Below are 21573 nucleotides of genomic sequence, written 5' to 3' on the forward strand. Positions count from 1 at the left end.
TGAAAGGAGCCCTTTCCCTTTGTCTAGACTTTCACAATCTTGCAGCAAGGCATTTGTTCTCCAGTGCAGTTAGAAACAGGACAGTCACTGAACTCAAAAACAAACAAACACAACCCAGGCCATGAAAGTGAGGCCAGAGGCCTTCCCCCTGGCCTCTGAACCTGGCATGGGAGGTGATTAGAAGTGTCTCCTGGGTATCCACACCGAGACTGCAGGTGAGGCGAGGCCGATGTCACAGGAAGAAACCAAGCTCCAAAAGGATGTCACCTGCCTGTGTCACACAGTTGCCAAATGGCGAAGCCAGTAGGAAAGCCCAGGGAGGCGAGACTCCCGACTTAGGGCTTTTTTTTTTTTTTTTTTTTTTTACAACTTTATTGGAGTATAATTGCTTCACAATGGTGTGTTAGTTTCTGCTTTATAACAAAGTGAATCAGTTATACATATACATCTGTTCCCATATCCCTTCCCTCTTGCATCTCCCTCCCTCCCACCCTCCCTATCCCACCCCTCCAGGTGGTCTCAAAGCACTGAGCTGATCTCCCTGTGCTCTGCGGCTGTTTCCCACTATCTATCTACCTTACGTTTGGTAGTGTATATATGTCCATGCCTCTCTCTCGCTTTGTCACAGCTTACCCTTCCCCCTTCCCATATCCTCAAGTCCATTCTCAAGTAGGTCTGTGTCTTTATTCCTGTTTTACCCCTAGGTTCTTCATGACATTTTTTTCAAGACATTACAGCCGCCTCCTTTCTCAAGGAGGCCTGAGCAGAGGAGGCAAGAAGCTGCATTTCTGAAGGTGAGGACCTGGGTTGCCATGACAACGGAAGAGGCGGGCAAGGAGGCAGGGCCCCGGCTTAACACAGAAGGCAGCCAGAGCTCCCCCACTCCCTCTGCCCTTCCCAAGGGCAAGGAGGCAGGAGCAGGTACTGTCCACGTTCTTCAGGTTGCTGTGCCCAGGAGGGGCCCGACCGTGGGAGGGGACCACAGGCAGCTGTGTTGATGCTGCCGAGAGAGGGGTCATGACCTGGAGGTTTGTTTGAAAACCTGAATAAACATCTTCTATCAGTGGGAGAGTTTATGCTCCTTAGCCAAACAAGTTGTTGGGGATGATGTATTGTGAACGGATTTGTTAAGTCTGAGCCGGGGCCATAAACTGCCCCCGAACCCCCAAGACCACTGGGGAGAAGTCCTCGTCTCTGGCCAGTGACTCTGTGTCTTCCCCTCCCGGCCTGGCCTTCACTGAAAGACACAGGCTCTTCCCAGAGGCTGGCCCTGTCCCACCCCAAGCTGGAAGTCCCCCAGTCCCCATCCCGTTCCTCTACCTTCCCCTGCCGTGAGCTGAATGGCAAGCGGACCCTTCGACCCCAGCCAGGAAGCAGAGAGGAAAGGGGGTTTGGAGAGGGCGGGTGGGAGGCCGAGAATGGGAAGGAACGCCCCTCCCAAGGGCGTCCCCATCGCGGTAAATAGCGATCCGTCTTTAGGGTTGCTTGGACCGACATCCTCGGAGTCATCACCAGCGCCTCTGTTTCCGTCACACCCCACTCCAATCTGGCTCGAAATCGTGCTGGCTCCACTTTCAAGGCACATCCAGAACCTGAGCATTCTCCCCACCTCCACGTGGCCACCCCTGCAGGTACCATCCCCTCTGCCCACGTTCCGGCTGCCCTGGTCCCCTGACCCCCTAGCGAGCCCCACAGCAAGGAAATTAGGCTGCGCGCTCCCCAGCTTGGACCACCCCACGCCCCCAGAGTAAAAGTCTTAGGCCTTGCAAGACCTTCCAAGCTCTGCGGAGTCTGCCCACCCCGCCCCGCCCTCCAGCCACACTGGCCTCAAACAATTAGGTGCCTCCGGCCCTTAAAGGGGCTACCTCCTCTGCCTGGAACATGCTTCCCCCAGCTACCTGCCAGGCTCCCTCCCAGGTCTCCTCGACGTTGGTCAAATGTCACCTTCTCAGTGAGGCCACCCCAATCACCCTATTTCATGTTGCAACTCACCCACCCTCACCCCTGAAACTACCCATCCCCGCCCCCCCGCCCTTTCTCCGTAACGCCTAACATCTTCACACACACTGTATCATTTCATTACTCTCTTTCAGCTAGAAAATAAGTTCCATGAGGTCAGGGTTCTTGATCTGTTTTCATCTCTGATGTGTCCCCAGTACTGAGAGCAGTGTCTGACATACAGTGGTGTTCAGTAATGATGGATGGATGGATGGATAAGAAAAGAAATAACAGCCAGGAGCCTCTTCTGTTCACAGGGACAGAAGTCTCCAGGGGAGGGGACTGGGGCCAGGGGTGTGGGTCTGGCAGCGTGATACCCATCGGGGGTGGGGGTCAATGCCCAGGTGCCCTTTGTCCCTCTGCTAAGTCATTGGGGGTAAAATTATCACCAAGCCTGGGAGTATGGGAGGAATGCTGAGCCCATTTGTGCAAAGGAGAGTGTGGCTGTCCTCCAGGAAAGAGGGCTGCCCACTGGGACGACTCAGTGTCTCTGGACAGTTTATTTTACATGGGATGAATCTAAGCATCTCAAGTGTACACACAGAGCCGAAGGAGAAAAAAAATGAGAGCATTTAACTTCCTGAAAACGCTTTATAATAATGCAGAACAATTATATATAGCAAACGCCTTCAAAATTTAAACCCTTTAAACATTTAATTTTTCAGCATTAATACACACAAATGCTATTACGGGGCTGGGGTGGGGTGGGGACAGGGTGGGAAGGGTGGATTACAGCCTCCACAGGGATCAGAGTTTCAAGAGTGTTACTTATAAATTACAGTACATCCATTTTATTTACTGATCTAGGCAGCCAGGGGATGGAAGGATATACAATGTGGAGTAAACACATTCATTCTGGGATGAGGAATGCTGGAGGAGACACCGCTTTTAAACGTTAAAAATGTATAAAGTATTTAGCAAAAGTTACAGAAAACAGAGCAAACAAGCAAGTTTGTTAGAAAATTCCACTTTCATGGGGTTTGCTGATGTGCTCATGTTTGTGAAAGGGCTGCCCACCCCCTTCATCTCCTTCCTAAGGGCAGAGAGGCAAATTTGGGGCCCCTGTCACCAAGGATGGCTGGTGTCCCTTTGAATGACTGTCCCTGGGTCCACATGGCTGCCTGGAGGCCACAGTCCCGAGAGCCAGTCTGCTGCCGCGTGTGGCCCCAGATAGGGAGCATCTCCACTCGGTAACACACAGGTCCCGGGAGGGGATGTGACTTGACTTCAGGTTATGGGACACATGAAACAGCAGAGCAGGGCCAGTCCGGTGCTCTTGCCCTGGTACCATATGCTTTCCTTCCTCATCCCCACGTCATACTGTCCCCAAGAGAGCACGCGTGTGCCTGGCCCCCTGCATCTCGCCGCTGCAATCCCATTAGGAATTTCCCTCAGACACAAAGGGTCAATTCCCCTGAACAGCGCATAGAGATCCAAGTTCCTCACAACCCCTCTCCCTCAGAGGCACCTCCCAACAAAGGCACCCAACAGCCACACCCCAGCATCTAGAGGGTTAGGGGAAATGGAACATTGGTTTTTGTCACTTGTCTTGGTCTCACCCAAACCAGGAAAGGGGAGTTGGGTCCCTCACTTTCAGCAAAGGCCCGACAGAAATGACTTTCACGGTGTGAAAGTCTTTCGTGGTCCCTGGCAGCGTGGGACCCTGTGACTTGGGCTCCATGGCCCATACCTTCACCTGGCCTGGACCCAAGAATGTCTTCCATTTGCTGGGAGAGGTGCCTGGTTGGTTGCCTTCCGGGGCTCAACTTTCACTGAGCAGGGCACCATCAAGATGTGCTTGGAGGAGCTGTTACCTTGGGGGTCAGGCCCAGAGCTGACCGGTGTCAGCTGGGTGTGGTCCTCTCTCTGCCACCATCCAGTACGGTGAGGGCACAGGCCAGGTGAGCAAGGCTCCGGCAGCGACAAGGACCTGAACGGAGGGGGCTGTGTCTTCATGCCTGTTTTTGCTCCTTGGAAGTGACTTTAAGGACATGCTGTCAAAACTTGGTGGATGAAAATTAATGACTTCTGCTTTCTTTAGGGGTCCAAGGAGGAACTACCTCATTCTCAACAGCTCATGAAATTACATTTTTGTGTCTGAACAGAGAAGCGCCTGGGTATGCCTCTCGTGAGGGCGTTAGGTGACATCACACACAGCCGTGCTGACGGGACACAGATTGGGCATGACGTGGGCACAGGGTACAAAACTGGAAGTGACAAGGGGAGGAGACAGAATGCAGCAGCTGGAGGAAGCCTGGGAGACCCGTCTAGAATGAACACCTTCAGTTTGCCGATGAAGGAACAGAGATTCAGGAAAGGGTGGTGATGGGCTCCCTGTCTTCTCATCCACGCCCCCTTCGCCCACCTTCCACACCCCCTAACCCTCACCAAATGGCAGGGACTGGGCAAGTTGAAGGGAGGGTCCCCAGAAGCAAGTAGAACTGCCAGCTGAGATGCCAGCAGAAGTGGAGGGCAGTGGAGACCCTCCCCACCCCCTCCCCCCGACCCCAGCAGCTTTCTGCACTGTCAAAGACCTAAAATGATCCGAAAATGCAAGCGTGAGCCCCAAGAACCACTCGTGGACGCAGCTGGCTGAAAGTAGCCGTGCAAGCGAGCTTAAGACCCCAGGCCAGGAACTTTGGGGGCAGACAACTCACTTTAAAAGCAAGGAAGCAGCGGGGTGCACCCATGCAATGGACCGCTACTCGGCGATACAAGGGGACAAGCTACTGACATCCAGCCGCAAGGTGAGGCAATAAGCCAAGTGACGGAGGCCAGACTCTAAGGCTACTGCAGTGTGGCTCCATTTCTATGACATTCTAGAAAAGGCAAATCTGCCTAGGGTCAGAAAATCCATCAGTGGTCACCAGGTGCTGGGGGTGGGAGGAGTGGGTGGACATCAAAGGAGCCTGAGGGGATGTTTTGGAATGATGGATATATCACGTTGATTTTGGTGCTGGTTACAAGGCTGTGTACCTTTGTCAAAATTCACTGAACTGTATACTTCAAAAGGGAAAATTTTACTGTATGTCAGTGAACCCCCAACACCAAATGTCAAAGATCGCAATAAACTTGTAAAAAGAAAAGGCAGGGGGACTCGGGTGGGGAGGTTTATGGAAATAAGACAGCATGCTGGCTAAGGGAGCTGGCTGATCTGTGCCCTACTTAACATTTGTCCAAGGCTTTCCCTACCTACATAATCACCAGCAGGTCTGCAGAATCCTGTTTAAACTCCCCTTGTCAAGGCCACTCACAGCTGGAAGTAAAATCACTTAAGCTGAGGTCTTTGACGTCCTTTGAATTTCATGGCTTGAATTTCCAAGAAGGGACTTTGGCTCCGCCAAGATTTCTCTGCACCCATCCCCTAATCTCTTAATTGATTGGTTTTCACAAAGGGAACAGAAACAAACCCCTGGTTCCTGAGTTGTAGGGTTTCTAATTGCTTCGATCATTAATCAGCCCCAGTGAAGGGAGAAATGTCTCCTACTGCAGAAACCCAATCCACCCTCACCAGTGAAAAGGAGGCCCAAGGCAGTCCCACGGGCAGAACCTCAGGGCAGCCGTCCCTGTGGCTCAGCTGGTCAGGGCTTTGCAATACTGATCAAAAGCAACAGAAAAAAAATAAAAATGGAGAGGAACAAGTAGCTTTTCCTGGAGGTTTTCGTGGCAACTCACTTTTGTTTTAGAGACTATTTTGTAAAAAATCAGGCTATCACAGACAAAACGAAGTGCATCCGTGTCTCCCAGGTAGAAGAGGCTCACCTGTCCTCAGAAATGGAACAATTGGATGGGCTCAAGGATGGCCTGGGGCCACTCACCCTGAATCAAGCCAGGCAGACCCTCCTATAACCTACACGCCAAAGCCCAAACCCAAACCACCACCGGGGCCGAGGGCCCCTCCGAAGCACGCTTTTAGGTATTCCAGACTTCATCCTAACTCTGATTTCACCCACAGGCGGAGTCCTGTTAACATAGGGACTCCAGCCCTGCTTGTAATTCGCTGTTCATTTCATGGCTCTCACTGACCATCCTCCGGCCTCATTTTTCCTCTTTGTAAAGTGAGAAGAATTATTTAAAACAAATCTCTGAAAGTTGAGTTGGATATGAGCCGTTGAGGGTCTGGCGGACCAGGGGATTATACTCTTGTTGCTGCCTGGCTTTTCCGTCCTTGGGTAAATGCCACATGGCAGTAGTTTGTATTATGATTACAGGCTCCCAGTGGGTTAAATGTGGAAGGGGTGCAAGGTTCTCTTTCCCCAGAAAGGTCTGAAAACATCCCCCTTCCACATGGAGAATAGAGGGGGGCCGGGGGCGGAGTGCCTGTCTGGTATGCAGCTACATTTCTAGTACTGGCACAATGCCTGGCTTGCCCCAAGTGTCTGCTGATTAAATGAATGAATGAGTGAATGAATGAAAGAAGAGCTATCAGCACAACAGGCAGCATCTCTGCAAACCTAAATTCTGCAGAGAGTACCCGTATGTGAATGCCAAAGTTACTGACCTGCAAGACCCCTGGAGAAAAGACAAGTCTATACAAAACAAGAGACTGTGGGCTTCCCTGATGACAGGGCCATACCTTGTCCCTAGGTCTTAGCACACTGCCCAGGCTCAGCTAAATGCCTGATGAATGAATAAAGGAGGGAAGAAAAAAGAAAAAGATGTGGAGGGGCTAATGAAACCGAGGGAAAAGGATGAGGGGGAAAGAATGACTTCAGAAAATAGACTGGCCCACACAGGGCCGACTTGGGCTACCCTGAAAGAGGCAAGAGAGCCCCAGGGAAGAACAGAAGAGTCTGGAATCCTCAGATGGGGATGAGAAAACAAAATCCATGAGCGATATCACACTCAAAGTATCTGTGTTAATAACAAGGCTATTGGCTTTGAATGTCGGAAAATCATCCACAAGTTAGTTTACTAAGCCACAAAGCAATTACTACTAGTACCGATTTTTTGTAAAGAAACCAAAGAAATGATATCCCCAAACTGGCAGCTGGTGTCATGGCCCAACTGCAGACCAGAAGGAGTGGTTCTCCATGCCAGACACAGCTCCGTCCTGATGGCCTTCATGTTGGTGAAGGCCTTCCTGTTGACCTTTCTGGTTGGGATGTTTCAATAAGAAAACTGGCAAAGCCTGGTTTGCTTTAGGCTATTCGGCATCTTTCTACTGTAACTATGAGGGCGCCATACTGACTCAAAAGGCAGAGGTGCCAAAGGATTCAAGAATAACAAGTCATCAGTTACCAGCATGGAAGACGGAGAGAAAGATCAGGGAGTTATCTTCTTAGACGTCTGCCCTTACGAGAAACATGCGAGTCCTGTGAATCCAAAGTAATCAAGGGAAAGATGAACAAGAAAGATGGGTTCTCAGGGTGTGGGTTCCAGGCTAGAATGTGCCCCTTGCAAGTTGTCTGACCTCCTTCAGCCCTTTTCTTCTTCCCATGGCCTCGAGCTGATTCTCAAGATTTAACACGTAAGGGAGAAAGTGATGAGTGAGGACCCGATGGCAGTGCCAAAACTTCCCAGGTCACACTCAGACCAGGCTCTCCCAGGAATGGGGAGATGGGGTAAAGGGCAAGGGCGTAGCAGCACCAAGCAGGGGCTCCGTGCGGGGCTTTGAAACGTGCAGGAGCTGAGAGGCCACGGTGCCAGACTGCCTGGATGGTGACACATACTGCGGCCACGGGAGTCTGCAGTGCCTGCACAGTGCCTGCCAGTGAGAGCCATACATGAGACAGTGGTCCCGACCCCGCTGTGCGTAGGCAGGTGGAGCCATCTGGGGGGTGACAGACACTTGCCCCAACCCATCTCCAACATGGGACTGACCCAGCCCCCGGGACAAGCGAGGGTGGAGGAGGGAGCTCCCCCGAGGAAGCGGCTGTGGGCTGGGTGGACGGGGATGCCCAGAGAGAGCACATGACATTGATGCCTGATCTAATAGGAAACGCGATTTAACGCTCCGACTTGGGGCGAATTTGCTGAATGAGGTAGTTCCATCCTGACCTCTGCAGGCAGGGTCAGTCTGGGAAAACAGGAGCCAGGCATTCTTCCCAAGACTCCCAAGGATGAAAAGTAGCAGAGAAGAGCCAGGATGTGGGCTCCCAGAATATGCAATGTGAAAAAACAAAGAGGGAGGGCTGCTGCAAAGGATTCTGGGTGCGGGCTGTTGAGCTGAAAGGTGCCTTCTATCCATGATTCTGATCCTGACACTTGGCTTGGAGACAGAGACCTCTCTCCCCCGCCCCTCCAAAGCCCTGGAGACAAGTGGGCTGGCTGGAGGAAGGGGCTTCCAGGGGCATGAGCATGTGACACAGCTGGCTCTGGGTGGGGAGGGGACCTCTCTGGTGCTCAGCAGGGACCAAAACGTCCCAGCCTCGGTTTGTTCTCGAAGTGGCAAGCATGGCATGGGACTTGGGGGGCTTCAGCCTCGGAGACAAGGGCAGGGCTACGGATCCATCTTCTCGGCCTGGGAACACTGGGGAGCTCCCCATGGGGCCATCCGGGCCGCCCTTCTGGCTTCACTGTCCCCTCTCCTCAGTGGACCAGGAGAGCGGGTGGGAGGGCAGCTCCACTTGGGAGCAGGTCCCCCCCTGGCAGGAGTGCCACCTCCTCTCCGTGGGACCCCAGCCCCTCCTCGGCAGGAACCCCCAGGCCGTGTGTCTAGATCTCCATGTCCACGGGGCGGATGTTACCCGTCTTGTGCTCTCTGACCCACAGCTCCCTGTCTTTGGCTGGGTCCACTTTTCGAAGCAGTTGGTCCACAGGCTCGACTGTCTGCAAGGGATGGAGAAGAGGGATACCTTCAGAGGCAGCGGCCGAGCCAGGGACATATCCTCTGAACCACACTGCTTGTACCCTCGCGCCTGTCAGAGCAGCCTCTCTAGAGGGTTGTGAGGCCCCGGGGAGGCCCGTGCGAGGGACAGACGTGGGGGGGGTGCTGGGAGACCCGGGGGGCTGAAGCTCTGGCCTCTGCCCTGCTTTCCCTCGTGCGTGTGACCCTCCAGACCTCAGAGTGGATGAAAGGGCAGGTGGCCCAAGGGTCTGTGACCTGTTCCTCCTTCCATCAGTCCCCACATTCACCACCTGAGAACAGGTCAAATGGAACGTCGGCTTGAGAGGTTTTGAATAGTTCCAGCATCGTAAGAAATTCGCCAGGGGAGGCAAGGACATCTCCAGCTATTTTAACTATCGTGACGCATCTATGTGACGCGCTCGGGATGGACTCACATGGACAGCCAGGGTAATTGACATGTCCATCCCAAGAGGTCACCCGCAGGCCCGAGCCCGTGCCCACCTTCCGGACAGATTCATCTGTAGCGGCTACTTGACCTGCCACCACGGCACAGGGCCCTGGCTCTCCCCGGCCCCACGCCCCCCAGGGGCCCCGCTGGCCTCGGCCTGGGGAACTCACGCTTTGGTTGAACATGTCCGTCTCGTGCCGCAGCTGCGTGTACTGGCACAGATGCTGCCGGATCATCTCCACCCTCTCCACCTCCAGCCGTTCCAGCTCCTGCAGAGGAGGAAAGCGGCAGAGACCTCTGGGGGTGTCCCTTCCACCTGGGGACCTTCCCCACCATGCGGGTCCCACTCCCCCCTATACACAAAGCACACATGCTGCCCGCTTATCCCCCAGCCTGCCTGGCCCTCTGGGGACTGACGAGGAACCCACCCCGTATCTGGGAGTGAAGCTGTAGCTGACGGCACAGCAGTTACTGTCTCCCGACTCTCGTTCTGCCAGGCGTGGTGGGTGCTAAGAGCTTTACGGGCACTGCTTCATTGTCCTCATCATAATTGTAAGAGGTTCTCTTCTTACCCACATTCTCCAAACAAGGGAATGAACACCTACAGAGGTAACATCGCTTGCCCACAGAGACAGGGAATTATGGGAGCAGCGGGATTTGCACCAGGGTCTGTCGTGCCCTTAATCATGCGTCTGCACCAGTGCAGCCCCAGCCCCAGCCCCTGATGGCGTGGAGAGATGGAACACGTGCAGGAGCTTCTGCACCTCCAACTCTTGGGGCTTTGTCCCTGGGCCTCTGCTGAGCGGCCTCGTCTCCTCTGTCCACCCCAAGCGCTGAGGGGCAGGTCAAGGGAGCCAGGAGGGCCGGGAGCAGGGTGGCCACTGTCAAAGGGAAGAGCGGAAGGCGTTTGCCCTTTGGATCCTAGGTGGCTCTGCATCTTTGGAATTTAGGAGATCCGGCTGCTATTCTGTGCACAACTAGGTCACTGTTCAGGTGATTAACCAGGGCGTAGGAAGTAAAGCAGGGAGTTTAATTAGGAGATTAACCAGGAGGAAAACTAGGTCACTGTCCCCGGGGGAGGCCTCTAATCTGCTCTGGTGGACTGGCACCTGGGGAAGGCAGAGGGTTAGTCTCATGCTGGACAGACAGATGGACGGCGGTGGCTTGGGGGCAGTGGGACGGTGTGATAAGCACCTGGCATGATGCCTCCTTTCTCATCTGGCCCCATGACCCACGTGCCAACCCCGCTTCAACCCACTCAGTGGGTGCTGACTTCACAGAAATACTCAACTTGGCTATTTTTCCTAAATGGACCACTGTCTGCTTGGTTGACCCTGACCCCTCAGAAGGATGCAGCACGAGCCCATTGTTGCCTGTGTTCACACAGCTAGGAAGTGCCAGGGCAAGGATCTGAATCCACATAGGCTGGTCTGGAGTTCAGGTCTCAGTCCCAACACTAGAGCAGATCTAATGACCATCTCCATGGTCACCTCCACCCCACTGCCTGCACATCCACCACCATCCACCCAGGGATTCCTGAGCGCCCGCCCCTTCATGGACAAGCGTATGCATCTCTGGTCACTCACCAAGGTGGTGGTCACCATCTCTTCAAACCACTTGGACTGGGCCTGGTTGTAGAGGTCCACACAGCGCATGAGGTCATCTCCTGGAAGGGCCAAGGTCATTGTCATACTCTGTGCTGTCCTCACCATGGCCGCCTTCTCCCACCTGCACCCCACAGCCAGGGTGATGGAGGCCACCGGAAAGCTGGTGGGTGGGGAGGATGAGCAGAGCAAGAGAAGGGGGCAACCCAGCCTTACGAGAGGCCGGCTTCAGAGTGTCCATCTGAACTAGACTCCAGACACCAAAAACTCAGGAAGGGGGTTTCTCAGTAAGAATGTATGTATGGTAGGGGTGGGGGGGGGGTACTCCTAGGACCCCCAACTCTATCATGAGCCCAAGAAATGCTTCCTCTTCTAAAGATGGGAGTTTCATTTCACATTGGAGAGTCCTGCTTGGTTGAAACATGTGTCTCAAGCAACTTGCTACTAGTTAGAGTTAAAGAAGGGAAGTTTGCAAATCACGTGTGTGTGTGTGTGTGTGCGTGTGTGTGTGTGTGTGTACATACATGCAGCAGCAAAGGGGGGGTGGGAAGGGAATGAGCTCTTTCTATAGTATTTTATTTCATAAGAGAGAGATCTGAAACAAACTATGTAACAAACTGCAAGTAACTGCAACATTACTAAGGTCCCAGCGTCCCAGACCCTTGCTACATGGAACACAGTTCCTGGACCAGCCGCATCAGTGCGCCCTGGGAGTTAGCTCGAAATGCAATCTCAGGATGTTTCTGAGACCTAGTGAATCAAAAACTATTTTCACAAGATCCTCAGGTGATCCCCGTGCACATCACAGTTGGAGAAGCACAGCTTGGTCTGCATGTAGTTTCCTGATCATCACAGGGTACCAGAGAGAGGAAGACATCATGGTCTCTGGTCACGATGGGAAAACTCATGAGTGAACCCAGAGGTAACGATGAACTCTTCAAAGGGATTCCTATAATGGCATCACCTTGCTCATGTGGGTTCAGATATGAAAGTGAGTGAAAGAAAGTGGGCAGAGTTATGCCCACATGACCCAGGGCCTGGCTCAGGACCCCCTCCCCAGTGAACCATACACCATTAGCTGGGAACTAAGCCTTCCTTGAGTAACAGAACCCAAATCAAGGCTCTGTTCATTGTGCCCTTGGTTCAAGGCCAAGACTGGGCCCTTGATCCCAAGAAAGACTGAACTATAGGGAAGAAAGTGGATATTTCATTGCAGATGCATTCCCACCAAGAGCTTGCGCCTGACCGTGGGTGGGGTCACCCTATAAACAATATGAAACTCCCAAAGCCCTGTTTGTTGATCCTGATTTTGACAACATGCTTCAGGAACTTCTGCAACATCAGGAAATAGTATAGGTGAAGGTAGGTGTGTCTCTTCTCTAGGCATCCCAAGGGTTTGAAATCAGACCCTTCTGAACAGTACAGGTTAGGGACATGGATTCTGGAACCAGATCTGGGCTGTCATACAGCTCCACTGTTTACTAGCCGTGCAACCTTGGACAAGTTGATTCACCCTGCCTGTGCCTCAGTTTCGTCATCTGTAAAATGGGGATAATAATGGTACCTCCATAGAGCCACAGTGAAGATTAAATAAGCACACCCTCCCCCAAAAAAAGAAAAATAAAAAAGAAAACACAAAGAACAAAATAAAAAGATAAACAACTTACGAAAAGTATTTGCAATTCAAATGACAAAAAGTTAATTTTCTTTATCAATCAATAAGAACAAGACCAGCCATTTGACATAAAAATGGGGAGAGCTGGGCTTCCCTGGTGGCGCAGTGGTTGGGAGTCCGCCTGCCAATGCAGGGGACGCGGGTTCATGCCCCGGTCCGGGAAGATCCCACATGCCGTGGAGCGGCTGGGCCCGTGAGCCATGGCCGCTGGGCCTGCGCGTCCGGAGCCTGTGCTCCGCGACGGGAGAGGCCACAGCAGTGAGAGGCCCACGTACTGCAAAAAAAAAAAAAAATGGGGAGAGCATATGAGTGAATCATAAAAAAAAAAAAGCCACGACGATTTATAAGTCTAGTTTTAAAATGCTCAACTCCACTCAAAAAGCAGTGTAGGGCTTCCCTGGTGGCGCAGCGGTTGAGAGTCCGCCTGCCGATGCAGGGGACGTGGGTTCGTGCCCCGGTCCGGGAAGATCCCACATGCCGTGGAGCGGCTGGGCCCGTGAGCCATGGCCGCTGAGCCTGCGCATCCGGAGCCTGTGCTCCGCAACATGAGAGGCCACAACAGTGAGAGGCCCGCGTACCACAAAAAAAAAAAAAAAAAAAAGCAGTGTAAATTAAATTAGAAACAAAATACTATTTTTCACCAGATAGTTACAATGTCAAAATCTGAGAGCATTCAGTGCTGACAAGAGTTTAGGGAACAAGCGTTCACAGAGCTATTGGTGGGCACCCCTCTCTGGAAAGCAACTTGGAAACATCCATCAAAATGAATACAAGCATCTGACCCAGAAACCCCGACCCCTTCTCTATACTGTCTATATGCAGGTTCTGTTCCCCCCACCCCTGAGATGCATTTATAGTAACAGCATCGCTGGCATTGGCAAAAACTCTGAAACAATCTAAAAGTCTTACAAAAATCAATTAGGGGAATGATGAAACAAATCTGGATACGATCATATACTTGCTCGCTATTCAACTATTTAATAAGTCTGATGTACATGAATGGATGGGGAAATAAATTTATGGGTGATGGAATAGAGCTATCTCTAAGATATATCAATTAAAATACAAGTTCAGAACACAGCATAATATGATTTTATGTATATGAATTTTTTGTTTGTTTGTTTGTTTGGCTGCACTGTGCAGCATGTGGGATCTTAGTTCCCCGACCAGGGATCGAACCCGGGCCCCCTGCATTGGACGCACGGAGTCTTAATCACTGGACCTCCAGGGAAGTCCCTATAAATTTAAATATTAAAAAACATTTAAAAAATTAAAACACTAGGATGTGTTGATGGTGATTATATCTGGGGAATAAGATTTTATATTCTTACGTGTTGATTAAAATTTTTTGTCAAGCAGCAATATTGTTTTTGTAATATAATTTTATTTTTTAATAGTTTAATAAATTAAACTAATTTAAATGTGCCTCTCCCATCCTTGGGTTCCCTTTCCTACTCTCAACAAGTATACTGTGCCTTCTGTTTCTGCATCCAATACTTTACCACTGTGCATTAAAGATCTTTATATAAAATGCTGTATTTATATTACACTATTTTGTTATGACATTTTTATACCACCTTATTTCAAAATGTCACTAAGGTGGCTGTTTCATCCTATAATGAACTAATTATACCAGGTCCACCAGAAGTTGGGGTGAAAGGGATTTAGAGACCATCTAATCCAAACCCTAATCCCACAGCACATATTTTAATCCCAGAAAGCAAAACGCACTGTCCTTGTACACCATGAAACTGGTTTTTTAGAAATATTTAACAATTTTTTTTTAGATTACTGTTTCTCACTGGTTTTTCTCCCCCTTCCTTGTGCATTAGCTAATTTTTACCTCTAGGTGGAAGCAGAAGCTGACTCATTGGGAAATCTTTTGGAGAAAATCTGAAATACGGCTATTTCTTTAAACAAAATGTTGACCTCTGTTCTGGGGCAGAAGCCCATCACCAGAGGTGAACCTTTGGAGTAGCACTCCCCGGGGAGGTGGGACAGCTTGGGTGGGTGTGGTTTGCACTTCCCCTAGGAGCTCCAGGCAGCGACAGAACCCCTGAATTCCAGGTGCCTGGAAGAGTCTGTCCACCTCCTGGCCAGAGGCCCAGGGCTTGGACCAGAAGGAGCCCTCTGGCCCAAAGGGAGGGTGTGGGGAGCCCTGTCCCCTGCCACAGCCTGGACACAGCCGGGTCTGCTCCCCACCCCACAGCCCCACACCCCAGCCTCATCCTGTGGGGTGCACGTTCACAGGCACCCCATCTCTCAGCCCCTCCTGTGTTTCTGTGACCAGGTGAGGACGGACAGGGGCAGCGGGCGACGGTGCCTCACTCACCCGCCTGTGTGGACTTCCTCCGTGCCTTCTTGATGTCCTCCTCCGTCTTGTTGCTCAGCTTTATCTCCAGCTGCTGGGTCTTCATCTCCAGGTCTCTCTGCCGCTCCGTGAGGGCTTTCCGGGCCTGGGGTCCAAGGACGTGAAGCTATTCATGGGCTCAGAGCCAGGAAGGGCCTATGGGACGGGACACACGGGGCCTGGCTTCCCCTTTTCTAGGTAAGAGTCCTTTCTTTTCCCTGCTTTTGTGGATGAGGCCACAGTGGCTCCGACAGGCTAAGCAGCTAGACCAGCATCACCCAGCCAGTTAGGGACCACGTGGAGGCTGCCAAGCATCCTCTCATCCCCATCTCTTGGCCTAGAGCAAGCCTCTCAGAGCATGTTTTCATTGGAGCATGTACACGTACTGGGGACCCAAGCGGTCCTAAAATCACAGCTTCTCCGGGGTGGCAGGGACCACAAAGGTCGACATCACTTCCCAGCAGTGCTTATCGGCTGGTAGCACCAGGCTCCCCGTTCTGGGGCAGGATGGGCCCTTTGGTGGCAGCTGCTGGCAGGTGGGGGATTCCGTCAGGAGGGAATCTGCCAGGTGAGACCCAGGCAAAGGGGCCCCATGTGGACCGGCAGCAAATCCAGGCTCCGAGACCCAAGAAAGCAGGGTGTACCTTGTCTCATGTGCCGGAGGGAGGCCCCCTACACCCTCCACTGCGGGTGCAGCCACACCCACTCCCACTCAGAATCTGAGCACCAGGGGGAAGCAGCCCACCTACCCTTTGGCTGGGGGAGGGGCATCTCATACTCCCCACCCCTCCAGATCCTGCCATGGGGGGACAAAAGCCTCTGCCTTGGCACACGGAGCCCCTGCTGGTTCCCAGCCCCCTGTCCTCCAGCGGCACCCTCCCGCCCTGGCATCCTGGGCCTCACCTTCTCCACCGCGGCATAGCGGCTGGCGAGCTGCTTGCGGAGGTCTGCAATGTGGTGGTCACACTTTTTCATGTCCTTCTTGAAGTTCTCGCGGAAGTTCATCAGGGGCTTCTCCACCTCACTGTGAAGCTGTCGACGGGGGAGACACACTCAGGACCCCCGGGGCGTCAGCTGCACATGGAGGGAGGGGGCGCTGCCCCCAACCCTGCAGGCGAGGATGGGGGACCTTCCCACCGGAAGGTCAGAGACAAGTGGCTGCTTATCTGGTAGCGGTCAAGGAAGTCACCTCAGCTGGCCACGTGCCAACGTTCACACCGATGGACAGGTTAGCATCTGGAGCCTTCGAGTCCCTTGCGGGCACCCCCTTCCTGCGCTAAGTCCCCAGAGCTTCCTCTAGGGCTTTGCTCAGGTGTCCGGCTCCCTTTCCTTCCAACCTGGGAGCTTTCTTGGGGCAGAACCCAAGCCACCATCTCTGTGTCCCCGAGCACTTAACACAGGGACTGCTGCGTGGGTGACATTTAATCAGGTGATCTCGGGTCAGCTCTACTTATTGGACAGCTACCACGTGCCAGGTGCTGAGACCACAGAGGATCTGCTCATGGTCTGGATGTCGAGGATGTCTTGTTAGGAGCTCAGGGGCCCCCTCTTCCTGAACTGTGCCTGCTGGTCTCTGCATGGAGGCTGGCGCAACCCCACCGCACCAGAATGAACTGGCCTCGCACCCCCAGGGACAGAGAAGGGTTCTTTATGCTCTGAGAGGTGCTGGGTGAGGTTGGTGTTCAAGCTTTTTCCTTCTCTTTTATTCCTTCCCTCTTTCCCACTCCGCTCTCTTTGGAAGGAGAACTTTTACTTAAAACTTTTTTGGGGGGGGTTGTGAACATGAGATGTATCTGATGAGAAAACAGATAAATGTGGACCTGCTGTGGTCAGAGTCACAGCCTAGAGCCCCCCGACTCAGCCTCTCAGAGCCCCACCCACTGGCCTCCTTGGGCCCCCTCGATCTGCCTTCCAGGGCCCCTCAGCCTCCATCCGCCCCTCTGGGAAGCAGAGCTGAACTTCCCTGGATGGATGAGATCCCAGCTCTGGGGTCTGTGATCGCTCCCCTCTTCCTCTTCACCAGGCCCCTTCTTCCCACATTATCTTTTCCCCAGAGACCTCAAGGACAGAGGTGCTCCTAGTCCTAAAGCACCGAGTACACATCACTGTGAGCTCTAGGAGGGTGGGGGCCACGCTGGCTTGGTCACTGCTGTGTCCGCAGCATCTGGCCGGAGCTGGTGCACAGTGGGTGATCCTTCTCTACTTAGATCTTCAGGGCCCGATGCCCTGGGTGACAAGACGATGCTCTGTTGGTGGACAACCTTCAAAGACTAACAGAGAGCGGGCTGCACAAACGCCCTTCTCTTCTCCCGTTGCTTGTAACGTCTGCTATCATTTTTTTGAGCCCTTGGAAGTTTCCTTGCACAGGAAAACACCCCCATCTGGTGGCAGTCTGTAAGATGCCACAAACTTGAGCGCTGCTGAGAACAAGGAAACACCTTCCGCACACAGATTAAATGGCTTTGAGGGAGGAGGGGGAGGGGCTGCATAATTGGCTGCCGTGGGAACCGGCTCCTGATGGGGCTCTACGTGGGTTAACTCAGCCTGTTGACCCCGTAACTCCGCGGTCTCTTTCTGAGGGATTTCCATACTTCATGTACCCAGGAGTGACCTTGCAGAGGCTTATCAATACTCAGGAGTCCTGGGCGCCGGCCCCAGATTCTGTGGTCTGGAGAAGGGCCCCAGGATCCTGCCAACACACCCAAACGCTCTCCCCCAATTCCAAATGACATTCTGGAAACATCGCGCTACTGGCTGTCAGAAGCGATTCAACCCCGTGGATTGAAGACCCATGGATTCTCCCTCTGTATTTTAAGTACTTTGAAAATAAAGCTAATTTTTTCTTTAAGAAAGTCGGCTGGGTGTTTTTTTATACTCATTCTTAACGTTTAAGCATCTCTGGCTAACCAGGAGGCAGAAGCCCTCCCTGGAAGCTTGTCCTCATGAACTTGAGCTGGCCTGGCTTGGATGCCACAGGCTATTGAAGCCATTCGGTTTGCCTTTCAGAATTCCTGTCTCCTCCTTTCATGTCACTCATCAGAAGAGAGTAAGAGAAAACTTAAGTTGGCGGGAATTTCAGAGACCACAGGGAGACCTCGGAGACATTGTGGGTTTGGGGCAGACCACCACAATACAGTGAAGACTGCAATAAATCGAGTCACATGGATTCTTTTGGTCTCCCAGTGCACATAAAAGTGATGTGTACACTATACTGTAGTCTGTTAAGTGTGTAATAGCTCTATGTCTTAAAAATGCATACTGGGACTTTCCTGATGGCGCACTGGTTAAGAATTCGCCTGCCAATGCAGGGGACACAGGTTTGAGCCCTGGTCTGGGAAGATCCCGCATGCCGTGGATCAACTAAGCCCGTGTGCTACAACTACGGAGCCTGCACTCTAGAGCCCACGAGCCACAAGTACTGAGCCCCCGTGCCACAACTGCTGAAGCCTGTGTGCCTAGAGCCCGTGCTCCGCAACAAGAGAATCCACCACAATGAGAAGCCCGCGCACTGCAACAAAGAGTAGCCCCCCTTCGCCACAACTAGAGAAAGCCCGCGCACGGCAACGAAGACCCAACGCAGCCATAAATAAATAAATAAATAGATAGATAGATAAATAAATAAGTTTTAAAAAATGCACATACCTTAATTTTTAAAATACTTATTGCTAAAAAAAATGCTAACCATCGCCTGACAACGCAGGGTCGCCGCACATCTTCAATTTGTTAAAACAAAACAAAACAAACACACACACACTAAAGCAAAGTGTTATATTAAACAAGGTATGCCTGTATCTAGTCCAGTGGGTTACTAAGAGTTGTGAAATCATTTTAGTGGGTCAGGACCTGCTTTTAGATGAGCATAGCCCAGACACAAAGAGAAAATATCAGAGTGCATTTTAGGCAGAAGGTTAAGTAGTTTCACCAACAGTTGTTTTAGCCACGTGCATGTGTATCTGTATGCGGATATCTGGATGTGGATACCTGTGTGTTCCAGGTGGCCATGGAAAACGTATAACTGTGGGTCACAGTCAAGTAAGGTTCAAGTCACTGATCTGGTCCAATCTCTTCATTTCACACATGAAAAAAATGGAAGCTCAGAGATGCTAAGTGACTTGCCCAAGGTCACAAAGCTTGTTAGTGATGGCACTGACATAAAAGTCCTGTCTCCTGAGGCTCACTGTGCCCCCCGAAATCTTCTGGCTGAACGCACGGCCTCGACTGCAGGATTAGATTTTCTCCCACCAGAAGGAATTTTTCTGTTCTCCCTTCGGCACCCAGAAGCGGGTATAACTTCCTTTATATATAGCAATCTTATTTCTTTAACAGCCTGTTGCTATGAACAGTGGCTCGAGCTAGGAGACTAGAAAAGCCTAAACGATTCCTGAAATGAGATTGCATTTCTTAAAGAGCTCTTGCCCCCGATACAGAACATTCAGGGTGGAAGTTTTCAACGAGCCTTTTGGAGCAGATGGTAAAATGGATTTCGCACATATGCAGCCGTATTATCCAGGGCGGACGGATAGTCCTTGGAGCCTTTTCTTTTCAAGGAATTGTCATACAACCACTGGGCTGCCACCATGATTGCCTGAGGACACCGACACTGACCGACGGGCTGGAGGCAGCAGACATTCTTATAGAAAAATCTATGTGTGAATTTTGTGTGAACATTTCTTCAGAAGCCTCCCATCAGCTACCTGAAGTCAGCCCTGAATTAAAACATCCCGGCATTTGGAGGGCCAGACTGCACTGCCCTGGACAGTCCTTAAGAGAGGGCAGAGTGCTCCTCAGAACAGGGTTCTGTGTTTTAAATGCCACTGGTCTGCCCGGAGAAAAGGTCTGGGGGTCAAAGCTGCAATTCACTCAGTCCTCGCCTTTGCTTCCTCAGCAGCTGAGCCCACTTGGCTGTGTAACCACTGGCTGTGATTTAACCCCTCTATTCCTACTCATTTGTGAAACGGAGATGCTGTCTTGAACAGTAGCTGATAAAATTGAGGGAGATGAATGATATCCTACACCTAACACTTACATTACTGTGATACTGTGATATAATAACTAATATATATTTTGGTCTTTGTCCCCAGCTCCTGGCTGGAGCTCCTAGAGCCTTTGCAACTTCCTAAACAACCAAGGTCCCAGGAGCATCCTTTGGTCTAATATTTGGTCTCTGAGCCACCGTTGCTGATACCAAGCTCCTACATCCCTTGGAATTTCCTGGGTGATAGGAAGTCTTTTGTTCTAATGAGGTGCCTCTGCCTGGGCTCCTGGACGGGGGCTGGTCACCAGAAAGACCAAGCCATGATTAGAAGCTTGTAACTCTCAGCCCCCTCCCCATCCCCTGGGGAGAGGAGAGGGGCTGGAGATTGAGTTAATAATTGATTCTGCCTACGTGATGATACCTCCATTACAATCTGTCAGTCACAGGGCCCAGAAAGCTTCTGGATTGGTGAACACACATATCTAGCCTTTATCCTATCCTTTAATATATAATAAACTGGTAAACCTAATAAGTGTTCCCCTGAGTTTCGTGAGCTGTTCTAGCAAATTATCAAACCTGAGGAGGGGGTCACGGGAACCCCTGATTTGTAGCCAAGTTGGACAGAAGTTGTGGGTAACCTGGGGACCCACTACTTACGATAGCCATCTGAAGTAGGGTTGGTCCTGTAGCACTGAGTCCTTAACCTGCGGGATCCTATGCTGACCCTGGGGGAGTTAGTGTCAGAGCTGAATTAAAGTGTAGGACCCCCAGCTGGGGTCAGGGAATTGGTTGGTGTGGGGAAAACCCACCCGGTTTGGTGACCAGACGTGCTGCTGTGAGCAGCGGTAGTAAAAGGAAAGATTAGAGGAAAACACTGCATGGGGGAGTGCTATCACCCGCTGGGTACCTTACGAACAATCGAGAATCAGGCGGCCTGCTGATGGAGAGCAAATGCCACCAGGATTTCTGGGGCTCCGGCAGGCGACCCTTCAGAAGCTCGCAGACCCGGCTCCCAGTCCCATCACAATGGCAGCCTCTGCATGCATCTCACAGTCAACGGAAGTTTCCACCACCGCAGAAGCTGGAGCTGCTGGGGGCTAGGAGGGAGAAGGGAGACCTAAAGGGAACACTACCATGATCTACAGCTTCAAAACAACTCCCTGCTTTGTACGCAAGTCTCGAAAGAGACCCATTCACGGAGCTCCCTTCTCTCCCAGTACTTGAGAGGCAATTTCCTTGCCAAGTGGTGTCTGAGGTTAGTGTGCCACTGCTGGCCCAGGAATTCTCACTCGCATCTGGGTGTCAACTCAGTCTTGGGGCTCCAGCATCCTTCGGGAGCAGGGAGCTGGTAACACACTGTTTTTCCTCCCAGCCCAGCTCTTTATAAAGCTCCTTCACACATCTCAGCCGTACGAGTCATTCACCCTGCCCTTGGTGTGCGGAGAACCATGACCGGGTGGGGTGGAGACCTGGATACAAAGTCAGTTTCCTGTCTTCCAACAGCACACTAAGCCCAGAAATGCAACTGTTGTGGAAGAAGCGCTAGAAAAGACATAGGACCTGGGAGAACTGAGTGTGGAAGTCGCGGGAAGGAGCAGCCATCTTTGTGGGATGCCACGTTCAAGTGGCATCCTCCTCCTGGACACCCTGATGTTAAAGGAGGCAGTGTACACCCTGCTGTTAAAATGTGGGCTCAGAGGGTTTAAGCGCTTTGTCCCAGTGTCCTCTTGGGC

At 51.9% G+C, this 21573-nt stretch overlaps 1 protein-coding gene and 1 long non-coding RNA gene across 6 annotated transcripts in view; one reads left to right on the forward strand and one right to left on the reverse strand.

The window, feature by feature from the left end:
- Positions 1-609: 609 nt before the first annotated feature.
- LOC308607403 lies at positions 610-4111 on the forward strand. The gene is made up of 3 exons (XR_014013998.1): positions 610-794; positions 1480-1631; positions 4040-4111. It is a non-coding gene; the product is annotated as an uncharacterized lncRNA (long non-coding RNA).
- GAS7 (growth arrest specific 7) overlaps positions 2627-21573 on the reverse strand; it is a 205032-nt gene continuing 186085 nt past the window's right edge. For all 5 annotated transcript variants that reach the window (XM_081219271.1, XM_081219270.1, XM_081219274.1 and 2 more), the window contains 5 exons: positions 15769-15897; positions 14848-14971; positions 10823-10902; positions 9407-9505; positions 2627-8769 (listed from right to left, as the gene is read on the reverse strand). In XM_081219271.1, coding sequence (XP_081075397.1) covers positions 8656-8769; positions 9407-9505; positions 10823-10902; positions 14848-14971; positions 15769-15897 — 546 coding nt within the window. In that variant the 3' untranslated portion in view covers positions 2627-8655. The remainder of the gene's footprint in view (positions 8770-9406; positions 9506-10822; positions 10903-14847; positions 14972-15768; positions 15898-21573) is intronic.

Source organism: Mesoplodon bidens, assembly GCF_964165515.1.
Source record: "Mesoplodon bidens genome assembly, chromosome: 19".
Taxonomy (NCBI): domain Eukaryota; kingdom Metazoa; phylum Chordata; class Mammalia; order Artiodactyla; family Ziphiidae; genus Mesoplodon; species Mesoplodon bidens.